Below are 16,234 nucleotides of genomic sequence, written 5' to 3'. Positions count from 1 at the left end.
ATATTTCACTCAGCACATGGGCTGCAGACTCCACTTTATGGCTTTTTACAAATTGCATATATTCTGAGTTATTTTGGCACAATGAGACCGGTTCAAAACAACTACTGCCGCAAACCAACCAAAAAATGTGATCATATTACAAAATAAACACAGACGTGGACAAAGTATATTAAGAACCAAAAGACAGGTGGAAAGGGAGTGTGTGTGTGTTTGTGTGTGTGTGTGTGTGTGTGTATGTGTTTGTGTGTGTGTTCAGTTATCAGTCTGCAGAGATAAAGAAAGCAGCATCAGTTGCTGTAATGTCAGCCTGAACATTGTGCTTATCTCCTCACTACCACTAGATGTAGCTGCAATGCTAGCAACTAAAACTGTCTGTTGCTGTTGAACTCCTGCACAAGTCAGTTCAGGTTGACTGTGATGTCATACTGTGGAGACTGTTTCTGCAGTAGTTTTTTTTTTTTTTGACAAGTCACTGTCACAACTGTAAATAATACAATGTCTTATTTTTTATTTATAGGGACACTTAACCGCGCCATCGCCATCTCTGTGTTGTCGTGGCGTCTCTCCTACCACACATCACATCCCGCAGAGAGCTACATCCAGTTAGTAACTGGCTTCTCTCAGGGTTTGAGCGGCTGTTTGAGTGGCCGCTCGAGCGACTCACATGCAAATTAGGGGTGTTTCACCGAGATAGGCCCGTCTCATTCCAGGTATTGGACCATAGTGGAAACGCACCTAATGTTATTGACACTTGTGTTTTCCTATTGACAAGGCAAAGAAAAAAGCAACAACTATGACAATGTTACATTTGTCTAACATTCTGTGATCTGTCATTTAAAATGTTTTCTTTTATTGAATTTTATACTTTCTGCAGGTTGTCTTGCTGAATCATTTGAACTATTATCCACACATTAAAATTTTTTTGATGGCAAACAGTTTCAGTTGAGTACAAAACAAATACAAGTAAATTGTCAGTTCTCATATATGCACACGGGAATGGCAAACATGTCAATCTTCAGAGGTTCATGTGTGCTACCAGTTTCCTAATTTCAGGCCATTTAAATATACCTGGCACAGGTGCAATTAATGGGCAATCAAGTCGACTGAGTAGAAAGAGGAACTTCGACAGCTGCTCATTAAGGCGAGACACTGCAGGCAGAAACTGTTTTTGAATCCACTGGTCAATGTTGAGATGTATGGATATTATGTTTCCATAACATGTCATCTTTCAGACTAATGGAAAGAAAATAACCAAAATAATAACATGGGGTAGATTTCTCTAAAAGAAAGAAATATACCATTAGATAATTCCTCATGTCTTGTATCTTGTTATACAATAATATATCCATTCAATCTTTTCACCTGTAGTGCAAAATGTACATTTTCTTGAAAAAAATGTATCATATATTCATCCGTTGCCTGATTTATAGGAGTTTGTGACATTTTCTTTTGGTGTTTATTAGAATTCAAACTTTCTTTATATGCGCAGCAATAATTATATTTTCTGCAGACGGGAGTTGTGTTCATGAGTTTCGGGGGGGGGGGGGGTACATTCTCTGTAAACATGGGCCCTGTTTACTATTTATTATTTTCTGGATGCACTTTGCTGCTAAAAGTTAAACTACCCCAAACTTTTAATTTACCAGAGAAGAATCAAATGGCTGCAGCTCCTCGACGCTGCTTGGTGTGTTTTTGGCTTTACACCCTTTATTGGAGCTGTCAAGGACGGTTCATTTAGGGCCGCTAAAAAGATTAGTACGCTTTCGCCAAAGACATCCGGGGTTATACAGTAAGAGGGTTGAATCAGAGAAACCAATCCGATTTAGATTTTTTTTTTTACCTGTGAAACCAAATAATCCGGTTGCTAGTTAATATTTACCTGGTTGATCAGCAAACAGAAACATGCTATTCTTTCATGTTGCTGGTAACTTTTGAACCAGAACATAATTATGACTCTAAGTCATCATGAAAGATGTTTTAAGAACTGCACTGCATCTTCCTGGAACACTGCACAGGAGTGGGCTGCATGTACATTAATGGAAACTTTTGCACAGTCATCACTAAATTCAAACTTGGTTCAAAGCACCAAATGTTCTGATGAAGGTGAGTCTGTAGTTTCAGGACGGGAAACATTTCACTTCACTGATTTGTTCCGCTGCGTTAACAGGATGCCTCTTTTTATACCTAACCTTACTCAAACACACCCATTAACTTTCATAGAGATGTTTAAAGTAGGCAACGACATGTCAGCAGGTATTTGGTGCTCGTGACTTTTCCTCTGTTACAGCTAATCTGCCTCAAACATTTACATCATTGACACACACATCAAGGAGTTAATGAATAAACTCTTGTACTCAGTGTCTTTAGGACCCTTAATCTTTAAGAAACATGTTGGGGGAAAGGGCTATGTCATGGGGGTTATCAGGAAGTAACTTGTTTTCTTTAATAGCTCAACCTGCTACATTCACAGATAATTGATATGTGCAATATATCTATAAAATGTTCACCAGGTAATCGCTTACTTTGTCTGTCTACGTATAGGGCTGAACGGACTGTTTTTTTTTTTAACTAATCAGCCGCAGCGAGAAACAACACTGAGAGTGGTGAAAGTGAACCAAAGCTGTGAAGTTGCATGAACGTAAGTAAGTAAAGTTTATTTATATAGCACATTTCACAGATAAAAATCACAAAGTGCTTTTCATGAATGAAGAAAATTCAATGATAAAAGGATAGAAATAAAAAATAAGATGAAATAGTGGAAGCCTATCTGCTTTCAGCTGCTTCATAAAAGTGTCACAGGAGTTTAGGGAATCACAGTGATAAAGGGATGGTGTTCCAGTGGGATGGTGTTCCAATGGGTGCAACAGTTTGGTTTTATAGCAGGTATGAGCCACAGTCTGTAATTTTTGATGGGTTGATCTAAGAGCCTGGTTAGGTTAAGATGAGGTGTGGGCCCAAATGTCAAAGAACTGAAAGACCAAAAGAAACACATTATATAATTGAGGGAAAATGCAGTGGAATGATCATCTAGACTGACATCAGATCAGCTCCTAAATGTGAGTTTAATCTCAGTCCATTTTCAATCAGTACAACTGGATGCAACTGGATAGAGCTACAACCAATCTGAGCAACAGAACATGTGGCATGATAAACTAAGGCAGCAGCAATCTCTATATACACATACACACACACACACACACACACACAGACAGACAGACAGACAGACAGACAGACACACACACACACACACACACACACACACACTGCCAGGTTTTAGTCACCATGGCAACCATCATCCACTGGCAACGCTACCTCCTCCCTCCCTCCATCTTTTCTCTTCTCTCCCCTCCCCCTCTGCTCGGCTCCAATCCGTGGACAGGAACGTGACAGAGGGTCGCTGCTCCCATCATGCCTTGTAGACGGAAGCAGGAAGAAGCCAGACAGTGAGCAGCAGAGCGGAAGAGGAAAACACACTGATGGTGGATGCAGAGGCACCAGTCTGGGAGGTATGGCCGGTGTTGCCTCCTGTTTGCTCCTCTGCTCCTCTCTGGGTGAGTCCTCCTTCATTTCACTTGTCACTTACCAGAAAAACAAAACAGTGTCCAAATATCATGCTGGACGGGTGACAAAGCTTGTAGACGGTGGATCAGACACGCAAACAGATGGATTCTGCCGGTGGATTTAAAGGGGCAGTAATCCTCTCAGGTTGATATGTGAGGGGTCAACAAAGGGGACAAGACAGGCGGAAGCTCATAACATGTTCCTATTGTTTGGTTTTGTTGGCTTTTTGTCCATGGGAAGTGTTATTCCAGTCTTACTGTGCATGAATATTGTCAGGTTTACCACATACACACGGCATGTGTACCAAAAAACACCCCCCCCCCCCCCCCCCCTCTGTGACTTCAGTCTTTTCTGCGACTGACTGTATTAGAAGAAATAAACGGCCATGTCTTTACACTGACAATGATACCATTCAGTCCTGCATATAATACAGACAGACACACCCACACACTTGCTCACATAGATCCACTTTGTCCCAGACAGTGAATTTAAGCCCTGATTATAAAGAGAATCTAGCCAGGCATAACATTTGCAAATTAGTCTGAAACCGCTCAGTTCATTTTCAGTTTCCAAGGGGCATTATCAGCAAAATGTCGCTGGATGAAATGAGATAGACTGTCTGTTTTTGAAGGAAAGAAATGGTGGCCAAATCAGAAACTTTCTCAAAATACAGCTAAACGGTTAATTACATTTGGTTTCTGACAAAACATTCTAGGCAGTAGGCTACTGAACATACAGAACCACGTTCAAGCATGATGCTTCCGTCAGTTATCAGTCTTAAACCCGCCCCACACGAGATAAATGCTTGTGATTGGACCATCAGATTTCAAGTTGCTGGAAATCTTTCTAAATGGGAGAGGGGCCAGACGTACAGTTTCTGCCGGTGCAACATAAGAAACATGAGCTTGACAGATGTGGAAAAAAAACATAAACTCAGTCTTAAAGGGGCTGTACTAAACATTCAGAACATTAATATAGCACATATTTGCTATGTAAAGATATGGTGAAGTAATTGGCGTCATGAGCAGGAAATGAAGTCACCTCTCTCAGAGTTTTCTCTGCTGCATGTGCATGTTAGTGCATGTGGCCATGATAAAATGTTGTTATTTCACATATTGGGGAACGGTGTGAGAGCCATGTCCAGTACTTTGAGTACAAATCCTTTAATCTCAGTCTTTTTCATATTAGTGATAAAACACTGCATTAGCATTCCTACTCCATTCACAGAGCTTTTATCAAGAATCACTGCTGAGCTGACAGCAGTGCTCTGAGGGTACCTCAACATGATAGAAAACAATCTTTTTTCTCTCAAAAAGTTTGCCGTCCACATGGCCTCGGCTCAAGAAATATCTACGTTGAAACACAAAACTCAACTTTCTTGCTAAATCTGATGACTTTCCAAATCTACCTGGCGACTTTTCTTTGTCAAAAGCGACTAGAGACAAATCTATCAAGGTCACTCGCCACTGAGGTCCCTCTCTCCCCTATCCCTTCTCACGCAGCAGCACTGTGCAGACACTCAGTAGGCGTGCCAGAAAGTATGTGGCTTCGCCATCCAGACGACAACACAGGGGAGCGTTTTGAGATTTTATCCACTCTTGGACCCAGTTTCAGAAGATACCGTTTTCAGGTTCCGATAACGCTGGCTCTGTGCGGACGGTCAGCCAAAACTATACAAAAGTTGTGCGGTTAAAGCAAAAACGCGTCTTCATGTGGATGGGCCCTGAGTCATCAGTGAGGGGAGCTTCACTGCTAAAACTACTGATTGGATTGGTTCAGCTCTAAGATTCAAAGTTAAAGATTCATTCGTACATGTACTGACCACCTCCAAACCAACACACCCCCAACAAAAGCAATGGCTGATGTCCAGCAGCTTCAGACTTTGTCCCGAAAGTGCCACACAGACCGCAGCAGTGTCCAGACATATATATGCTGTTTACTCTGAGTCCTGCAGAATTTGTATTACTACTAAAAGCTGTAGCATTTTAGATTGTTAAAGTTGTTTTCTTTTACCAAGGGACCACTGTTTTCCTTTTTTTAACCAACTTGCAGAAATGTGTTCGAAGCTTTCTTGAAACAGGTATTCACATAGAACATCATGCTTTCTTGGGTTGTGTTCTTTTGTGCTAATCAGTAACTTGGAAGCTGCAGACTTTTAACACTAATTTGAACTTAGAGCAGCACTGTAAAACCAACACATGTACAGACAAGATAAATGTCCCTTACTCAAGCAAGTCTATGAGTTAGTCATACTATAATGCATAAACGGAAACCTTCAGCAGAACAAAAATCCATATTATTCTGCAAACTGGTTAAAAGTAATATTATGATATAGCCTACTCCATTATCAGTGCAAATGTGTTTCAAAGTTGCAAGATTTAGCTCAGTTTTGCTCTGGAGGGCTGACTATGAAGCATTTAGTGAAAATATGACACCACTTTTTAAATAATTACATGATAGTATTATTCATTAGTGTACTTTTTATTTTATTTTTTAAACATGTAGATAAGTAGGAGTCCTTACACATTAAACGGAGCTCCAATGGGCTCCTTCCTGTCTCTAAGTATTATTTAATGCCCTGTATGTAAGTGCCGAAAAAGACCATGGGATGATTTTGCGGCAGAATGACACTTTAAGAGACAATTATGATGAATAAGAAACAGTGTTTTGATTCTCACTGGCGGATACAAATCATTGTTACTACTTTTTCCACTCAACACTGATGTCTAATTTGAGTGAGAGTATTTGCTAGACAGGATCTTTGTGGTGCAGTTCACACAGATAACAGGGGCACCTCTTTGCTTGTTGCGCCTTTATCTTCTGTTTGCTATGTCGTCCACTCTGTCTACAGGATGTATTTAAACAGGATGACATGCTGATATACAAGTCTGTGCTCATTTTCAGTTTGCAAGCAAGATGCCTCCTGCATGGCAGATACACACTGTGATCGACGTAACAAATTGACTGGATTCGACCTCTCTATACACACACACACACACACACAAACACAGAAACACACACACACACACACACACACACAGATGCTTTTCACTTGGTGCAAATGTTGACAAGCCCCACCTACTCCAGATGACCGAGCCAATAGGGTAAGGGTGAGCAAAGGGCTGCTCTTATCTCACTATTTATCCAGCAGAGATCACACTCACATCCACTACTGTCTCCGACTGCTCGGATGACAGAAAGAGAGAGAGAGAGAGAATGAGAAGTTAAGGTAGTCAACACAGAACTGATTTAAATTTGACACATCAGAGACTTGCGGTCCTGTTTGTCCCTTTGGCACTGACTCAGCAGGTAAGTGTGTTATCATGCATTACTGACTGCAAGTGTGTGTCCAAGAAATGACCACTGATGTTTTCGGAGTTTTTCTTTGATCCCAATGGAAAGCATCTGAAGAGTAATTTTTGTAGAGTAGATAATGTTGTTGTTGTTGGGAGCCACTCAACAGCACAAACAGTACACACTGTCTTTCACAGGCAATTTAGATAATATTTAACCTGCAGTACCATTGACATTCTTTCACGTACTATTTTGAGCATGTCTACCATAATTATTTTTGTCAGAGTATTGTATTAACTACTTTTGTCTGCTACAGTCCTGCTGTTATGCTCCACTTTCCCATTTCAGTTTGATGAAGAAGTTTTCTGCTATAGAAAAAATGATCTCTAAAACAATTTGGAGAGCAGAACTAAATTGTAGAGGTGTAAGTGTATCCTTACTCTCGCGCTCAAAGCAGCAAGTTCTTAAATTATTCCTTGTCAAATCTTTTGAAAACTGCCTTTTAACTGATTGCAGGTTCAGTTAAACATCAAGGTTTATACAATGAATTTTAAAACCGTCTGTTCTCTAAATCAGCTGCAAAGTAGAGCCGGAAGAGTATTGGGCTTTTCTTGATTGTCGTGTTCTACAGCCAAACTTCTACTAGGGACAGTGGTCTTCAGCACTGCTTTTGAAGACTCAGCATGTGTAGACCATAGGTGTAGACTAACCTTAAAAGGCATTTAAAAGACATGACATTTGTCTGCTGTTGTCTGCTGCAGTTGATTGAAGAAAAAGTTGATACTTAAAAGTCAGACGATTTCAGGAGTAATCTCTGTATTTTCTCTAACAGGGAATTTTTTCAGCTGTGAAATTATTATATTTACTTATTTTTGTGCCTTTAGACTTGTATCATAACTGGATAGAAAAGATTTTGAAAGGCATGGGAAGGAAACTTTCAGCTCATTTCTAAGCAGTAATGTGGGGTGCTTTTATGTCACATGATTAAAGGCTGAGAACACTGATTAGAAACGGTTTACAGAAACAGCTTCAAATGATTCAAACACTGTTCAGGGTTGACTTTGAACTCAATTGTATTATTTGGTTTCTATAGGTCCTCAGTGTGACTCCTGTCATGCTGGGCAGTTAATCAGGTGTCTGTGTTTCACGACTTGAAAGCAAACCTTTTCTAGGTGGACCGTTTTTATGTGTTGGTGGGAGTGTTAAACACAAATGTGAGGTAGTTGTTTTGTTCTTGGTTACTTTTTGGAATATGTTCTTTAACTTTATGTGTTGTACCTCAAAGCTACACAGGCTCATTATTTATTTCCTGTGTCTTTTATCTGTTAAAAAAGTCAAGTTGGATTTATAAGACCCATATGAACACAGGCTGGATTGGTTTATTTAAAGGGTCCTTTAAATGGAAAGTGAAGAATTACTGTCCCGCAAAGAAAATCTGCCCAGAAACGAAAAGCAGGGTGAAACGTAAATCTGATTAAAACAACTGCAAAACAAAACCTATTATGTCAGTACACATATCAGTGTGTCCTGCCAGCGCTGCCACAGGAAGTCTATATCACAGCACATACCAGTGTTGTGATGGCAGAGGCTGATAACGCATCATTTATCATTCATTTTAGTGTTTTATGGTTCCTGTGACATGGTAACCTCTAGAGCTGCTACTGAAAACAGCTGCATCTCACAAACCCTGTGAGAAAGGCATTCTTCGAGATCACTAGCATCATTCATTAGTGTCATGAATGTGTTGAACATTCAGTTTCATTAGATGAAGTGTTAAATAGGTAACATCAGTTATGGGTTTTTGACCAGTTTCATTGTAGAATTTAATGTGGAAACACACTGAAGCAGAATGCAAGGCTGAAATACTATCATAACTGTAGAATATAATATAATATAATAGAATAGAATAGAATAGAATTACTTTAATGATCCCAGAAGGGAAATTATTTTGTAACAGCAGTAGTGGGTCAGCAAATAAACACTTTGTACATAACATAAATAGAATCCAATATATACATAGTGTGTATATACAGTGCACAGTGTGCTATAAACAATACACAATAATAATATATACAATAAGGAATACCTTACCTTACATACATTACTTTTTTCAAGTTAAATACTTAAAGAAATAGTATTGAGATTTTATGTCTATGAATGTTGTCGTCTAAAGTATAGATTGTACAATGAGTAGCTATAACAGAGCCCAGCTATAGCCAAAATATCCACCTCAAAGTGACAGATTAAAAGTCATGGGATCACCAAACGGACTTGACCCTGCCAGCTCCCTAGTATGTAGTCTATGTTATCTCCGACTGAGCCCATTTGTGAATTGAGCAGGTCATTGCGTGGAAAATTCACAGCGAGCGAGTGAGTGTGCTGATGACCTTTCTATCATGCAGCTCGCGTGAAACTGGAAGAAAACAAAGGGGTTAAGAAGAAGGGGGATTTACACAAAGACAATTTACTTGAGAGAATATGAAAAATTCTCAACCTGAATGACTTTGAAATCATCAGACAATTTCAAGGAACGGCGAGAGACTGTGTATGACCAATTTACAAACCTGCTACATGAAAACTGTTATCCCCATTATGTTCTACCTAGGCGCCAAGATCTACATAGGCGCCAACCTTCAACTAAACTAAACAGAGTATTTCTAGTATGAGAGAACACGTCTGACATGGACAATCTCCTGTTTGTGCTACATGATTGAAGAGGCAACTTTGGGCGATCTCTGGACCTGATTCAGAGTTCATGTGAAAAAGCAGTTTAGGATGCATCCTGTGGCCATGATGAATGTCAGTACAAAATTTTAATGGCAATCCATAGTGAATAGAAAAAGGCGCAGGTGATGGACTGGCATAGATATAGATGAAAAGAGAGTAGAAGGGTGGAAATGTTTTCCTGCAAACAAGGGCTACTTGTAATTCCTACTGAGTTTTTTTCAGCATGTGGCTTCCAGCCCACTGACTTAAGTCTAGGATTACCCATATTGTACAGCCCTGTTTCAAAAAGACTCGGGATGCTGAGTAAAATGTAAATAAAAAGGAATGCAATGATTTGCAAATCATTGGAACCCCAAATGTAATTGGTAATAGCACAAAGCCAACATTTCAAATTGAAACATGTAATTGTTTCAACTGTTAGTCCATTACCTTAACCATAACATATACTGAGCAGTCTGTAATGTTGCATAACTATTCTTTGAAGCTTAACAGAACAGTTGTCTTGGGAAAATAGTTTGATTTGTATGATTAGGTAATCTTGGAGACAAGAAAGTCATTAATTTGTTACTGTGGCTGAATTTTCTCACATGGGCTGATTGAGAAGTTTATATGATGATGTACCAACTCCCCAAAAATAACAAATAACATTATTTAAATAAAGTAAAGTGCCCCAGAATCAAGGGCATTTCTAGAAGGTGCCACAGGTGCCACCCCAGTAAGAGACCCGCGGCAGGTTCAATTTTAAAGCTAAAGTGAAGATGTTGGTATCACATGAAACTACAAGGTCAAAGGATCCACTAGTACCAACCATAACATGTTTTGAGGGAATATTCTAAAATGGTGGATTTGAACATTTTAGCATACTGGGGTTCAACATTGTTGGAATTACATAAATTGGGTGTGATTAGTTCCCATAGTATCCATTACCTTGTGGAAATACAATGACAAAATGGTTGTGACCTCTAGCCTCATTAAACTTGAATGGCTTTCAATAAGTGGGTTTCGAGCAGTCACAAGAACAGAAGTGCTCACCATCGAGTCTTTTAATGTTAAAGTTTTTGATACCAAATCACAGCATGTATTTTTCTGTGGTGTTCTTTGATGTCTTGGTGGCTTAACGTGGAATTTTGGAGGGATTTTTGACTGTTAATATCAATTCTTGGTTGTTAAAAAAAATAAAATGTTACATTTTGAACCTCCTAAAAAAAATATTTAAAAAATTAATATTAATAATAATAGTTATACATTTTACTTGTTGGTGCCTTTCAAAGACCAAAGGTCAACTTACAATAGCACATATAAAGACATACACATATAAAGAATATGAAGGAAAGACACAGTGTTGCTAGATAAATAAATAAGAAGGATAAAATATGTCCAGTTTGTAATGGTTTGCAGGCAGTCGATGAGGGCAGTAGGTGTTGATGTAGTGTCTGGTTTGGTGGTGATGTAGATTTGGGTGTCATCAGCATAACAGTTTAAGTTGATACCAAAATGACCGAAGATGTTAAAAGACAAAAATGGGTCTATGGTGGGTCTTAAAGGGTTTAAGTAAGAGGAGTGGAGACAAAAATGATATCAACGTTATTCACACCCCAGAGTGTTCCAGTCAAAAAACTTGGGAATAACTTGGGAAGATTCTAAGACTGTATTATATCTATGGATTGAATTCATCTTCACTGATAATCACTTTCCTCTGTGTGTTCTGTCTTTCCCCTTCCACTCTCTTCCTCCCTCATTTTGCCTTGATGACCATCTCCCAGGAGCACAGCTGACCTTATTTCCCACCTCCCGTCCCTCTTTGTTTCACCTTGCTGCCTCCTCTTCCTCTCTAAGACCATGGAGGAGGTCACCAAGGTCACGCCACCTCTCCTGGAACGTCGGGCTCGCCAGCGACAGTCCACAGTTTCAGTCCTCAAATCCAAGCTGAAGCAGGGTGTGACCTGCTCCGTGCCCAGAGTCCGATCCACCCTGACAGGGTTCTTCCCCGTTGTGCGCTGGCTGCCTAAATACAAACTCCGAAAGTACATCTGGGGCGATGGAATGTCCGGAGTGATCGTTGGTATCATCTTGGTACCACAAGCCATCGCCTACTGCCTGCTGGCAGGAGTGCAGCCCATCTATGGTTTATACACCTCATTTTATGCCAACATCATCTACTTCCTCATGGGGACATCCAGACATGTTTCTGTGGGGATCTTCAGCCTCATGAGCCTCATGGTTGGACAGGTAATGGAGAAGAGACAAGCAAGGATCATGCAATTTGGGTCTTCAATAAAACATTGATTGAAATGTCTTATTTTGTTTCTCTTTAAATGTAAATCAAAAGGATTTCTATATGATTATTTATATAAAAAATATTATTAGTAGATTAATTCCTTCTTATACTTGTCACTGAGAAGAGGTCTATTAATATCACTTAAAACCACTAATGACTGTGCAGTTGTACTTTTTTACAGTCATATTTCTTAGGTTTTATTTAATTGATTAATGATGATTTCTACTGCCCTGCAGGTGGTGGATAAAGAGATGTTCCTGGCAGGTTTTGACCTCAATGAGGACTCCACATCGTCTGGCTCTGAAGTGTTTAATGCCACACTGGGCACTAATCTCACAGCTGGTAAAATTCACAGTGTGGAGCTAATGGGTCTGCAGTGCGGGAAGGAGTGTTACTCCATCAGCATCGCCGCTGCCCTTACATTTCTTGTCGGTGTTTATCAGGTAAAGGATGCAGGGGTATTCTTGACCACTATGGAATGGATGAATGTTTACAGGCCCTCGTTTTGTTAGTATCACGTAACATGATGAAATACAACTGCTTTGCAAGCAGTGTCTGTGGTGAGACAATGATTGCATGAATTCATCCAGGGGGGACATAAAATGTATCTAAATTTCATGGCAATCCATACAATAGTTGTTGAGACAGTTCACATTTCAGAATCAGAATCAGAAATACTTTAATAATCCCCGGTGGGAAATTGTTTTCAGATTGATTCTGATTTTTGAAGCAAAACTGTGAACCTCGTTATTGCTTTAGAGGAATAGTTAAGGGATCACCAAAGGCATTAGTATACATCATCTGGGAACCATATATGTCTGTACTATTTATTTTTTCCAATTAATGTTAATTTTGAGAGATTTCATTAGATAAGTGACATTTTCCTTCTCGTCCATCTTCTGTTTCTCCTCTCCTGTCCCTCTTCCTCTTCTTTCTCTACCTCCTAATCTCCTCACCAGGTCATGATGGCCGTGTTTCGACTAGGCTTCGTCTCTGTATACCTTTCGGCCCCCATGCTTGATGGTTTCGCCACGGGAGCCTCTTTCACCATCCTCACTGTGCAGGCTAAGTACCTGCTGGGTCTAAAGATCCCCCGTCACCAGGGCTACGGCACAGTTGTCGTCACCTGGATCAACATCTTCGCCAACATTCATAAGACCAACCTGTGTGACCTCATCACTAGTGCCATCTGTATCTCTGTATTAGGTAAAGCTTTCTATCTTACATATTCTCTATCAGAATATCAGTCACTGTTATAAACTACGTGCTTATAATTTATGATATACTAAACTTCCCAGAATGACATGGGACAAGGCATCCATTACTGCCAATACATTTCCCTTGAAGTGTAATTCCGGCGCAAAATCATCACATGGTCTTTTTCGGCATTTACATACATCAAATAAGCCATCGAGACAGTTTTTTTTTCGTGTAACAACTATTAACAGAGAATTCAGTGAGGGTAGCTAACAGCCAGTCGTAGCTAACACTGATTAGCTCGGGCCAGTACGGTGGATTTCTTAACCACTAATATTTCTCAAAGTAACACCAGACCTCTACAGTAGCATGATAAGTATCCCGACACATATGACGAAATACCAAGTGGATCAGCACCAGTTAGTGAACACTGAATAACACTGATTTTTTTTTATAGTGGCAGGAAAAGAGATCCAGGAACGCTACAAGGATCGTCTAAAGATCCCTCTGCCAACTGAGCTGGTAGTAGTGGCAGGAGCAACTCTGGCCAGCCATTTTGGGGAGCTGAATAGTCATTATGGCTCCAGTGTTTCCGGTCACATCCCGACAGGGTTCATTCCTCCCCAATTGCCCAGCTTTAGTCTGATGCCACGTTTGGCAATGGATGCAATTCCTCTGGCTGTCATTAGGTAATGTGTAACATATTTAACAAGATTTTCGCTTGGCTTTGACGTGTGTTTCTGGTCTGGGTTACAGATGCACTATAGTTGCTGGATTAACATCTGACATGTCCTCACTAAACAAAAAAAAAATCAGTTAAAGTTCAGTTAAAGATGAGAAAAATGCTATTTTAATTACACTTTTGTTTATAACACGTTTTGAAGGGTTTTCATGTTTTTGAGGGCAAATATTAATTCACTACCTCAATTGGTTAACAAACTTTCATTTTATTTTGCAGTTTTGCCTTCACTGTGTCGCTGTCTGAGATGTTTGCTAAGAAAAACGGCTATACAGTTCGTCCCAACCAGGAGATGCTGGCCATCGGCTTTTGTAACATCATCCCCTCCTTCTTCCACTGTTTCACCACCAGTGCAGCATTGGCAAAAACCATGGTGAAAGACTCAACAGGATGCCAAACACAGGTGAATTTCATACTTGTCAAAATGGTTTTACATTCTTGAAGGTAATGACAAATTCTTGCTTTCCTTGCGTTAGGAAAAGTTTTCTCTAAACATCACTAAAGTCTGTCCTGAGGCCATGAGTATGCAATTTGGAGGAGCAAAACATACTGGACAATATAAAATCTCTCCCTTTCTTTCTCTGTTTCTCTGAATTTCTCTGCTCCACCATCAGATATCCAGTCTGATCAGCGCCCTGGTCGTCCTTCTTGTCCTCCTCTTCTTTGCGCCTTTCTTCTATGCTCTCCAGAAGTGTGTTCTTGCCTGCATCATCATTGTGAGCCTTCGGGGGGCATTGAGGAAGTTCAAGGATGTCCCGGCTAAATGGCGTGCCAGCCGGAACGACGGCATCGTTTGGCTGGTCGCCATGTCAGCCACGGCTCTGATCAGTGTGGAGCTGGGCCTCCTGGTCGGAATATTTTTTTCCATGATGTGTGTCATCTTTAAGACCCAGAACCCTAAGGTGAGTAACACACTTGATAATAATGTTTGAAAAGTTGATACAAATGACAGTAATTCCAGCATGTGAGAAGACAAATATTATCTTATTATCAATCTTATAATCTCCCCTAACCTAATGTCTGACAACAGGTCTCTCTCCTGGGCCGGGCCAATGACACTGATCTTTACGAGGACATGGATGAGTACAAGAACCTCACGCCACCACCTCGGGTTCAGGTCTTCCGCTTCCAGGCTCCTCTGTACTATGCCAACAAGGACTCATTCCTTAGATCCCTCTACAAAGCTGTTGGAGTTGAACCTTTCTTGGAGCTGACTATGAGGAGAAAGGCAGAGAAAAAGGCCAAAGAGATGTACTTGAAGCAGACCAAGGCAAATGGGGATAAAAACAACGGAGAGGTCGTTATCGGACTCGTCCAAAGAGAACTGGATTTCCACACAATAGTTTTAGACTGCTCGGCCATTCCCTTCATAGACTCGACAGGCATGGTCACATTTAACGGGTTGGTCAAGGAATATAAAGAGATAACGGTGAACGTGCTCCTCGCCAACTGTAACACCTTAGTTATTGATACCCTGCAGAAGGGACAATTCTTTGGGGAAAACGATAAAGACATGAGCAGCCGGCTGTTTCATACAGTTCATGCTGCAGTTCTTCATGCAAACAGAACATCTGCTGACAGCAAGTCAGAAGACTGAGTGGCGTAGAGCTGCTTGAAGAGAGGGAATTTAGGTATTCAGTTTTGCCACCTATACAAAAATACTGCTTTAGGTAGCTTTGAGGTAGCATCCTTGTATGCTTTGTCCAGGAAACTGAATTCAAGGATCCAATTAGGAAGAGTATTAGACCAAGTACATTTTTGATGCGTTGTGCCCAAGCCCCATTCACAGCAATTTTTTTTGTTGATCCAATCCATAAGTGCCAAAAATTGCAGTTCGCCAAGTGGCCAGTAGGGGCACGTTTCAGAATAGAGCAATTTGTTATTGACCCCCATGTTAAATAGGCCGTTTTCACAGCATAATTAAACGTATTTAAGTCCAGGTACAAAAAAACATTCTAGCCCGTATGTTTAGGTCATATCTTCATGACAACATTGAGGGGGATTTTTTTTTTTTATGAGAGGTCAAAATTTATGAATAATTAGGGGTGCAGCCTCTTGAGTGACTTCTAGCCCCTGGCCCTCACATCGCCTCAGAGGTTTACATCAGCCGGATGGACGTATTCCCTATTGTTCTAAAGGTGTGTGTGTGTGTGTGTGGGGGGGGATCCTACAACAACAAGGATCCGTTGCATACAGTGCCTTTGAAGGTCCCTTTCAGGCTACTCCTTTATGGAAACGGAAGCTTTGTCCTCCTTTATAAGTTGCATAACTCCACCAAGCATGTGCTGTATAAGTAGCCAAGCATTTCTGATTCTGACATTATATCATAAAACTATTTTGTCTCCAAATCCACTGGTATTTTAATATCAGCTCTTACAGCAAGAAAACAATATGGTGGACGGACCGTTTTTTTAGCTTAGTTTGGAGACACTCCCTCC

At 40.4% G+C, this 16,234-nt stretch overlaps 1 protein-coding gene across 1 annotated transcript; it reads left to right on the top strand.

Moving 5' to 3' along the window:
- Positions 1 to 11,421: 11,421 nt before the first annotated feature.
- Positions 11,422 to 15,393, top strand: slc26a1 (solute carrier family 26 member 1; the record flags this gene model as incomplete). The annotated part of the gene is made up of 7 exons (XM_083930123.1): positions 11,422 to 11,811; positions 12,097 to 12,303; positions 12,820 to 13,066; positions 13,515 to 13,746; positions 14,016 to 14,199; positions 14,411 to 14,698; positions 14,827 to 15,393. The coding sequence occupies 7 exons, from the start codon at positions 11,422 to 11,424 to the stop codon at positions 15,391 to 15,393; spliced, it is 2,115 nt and encodes a 704-aa protein (XP_083786249.1).
- Between the last annotated feature and the right edge of the window lie 841 nt (positions 15,394 to 16,234).

Source organism: Echiichthys vipera, assembly GCF_963691815.1.
Source record: "Echiichthys vipera genome assembly, chromosome: 16".
Lineage (NCBI taxonomy): Eukaryota > Metazoa > Chordata > Actinopteri > Perciformes > Trachinidae > Echiichthys > Echiichthys vipera.
Note: the sequence above shows the minus strand (reverse complement) of the source record. Positions and strands in the feature narration are given on the sequence as shown.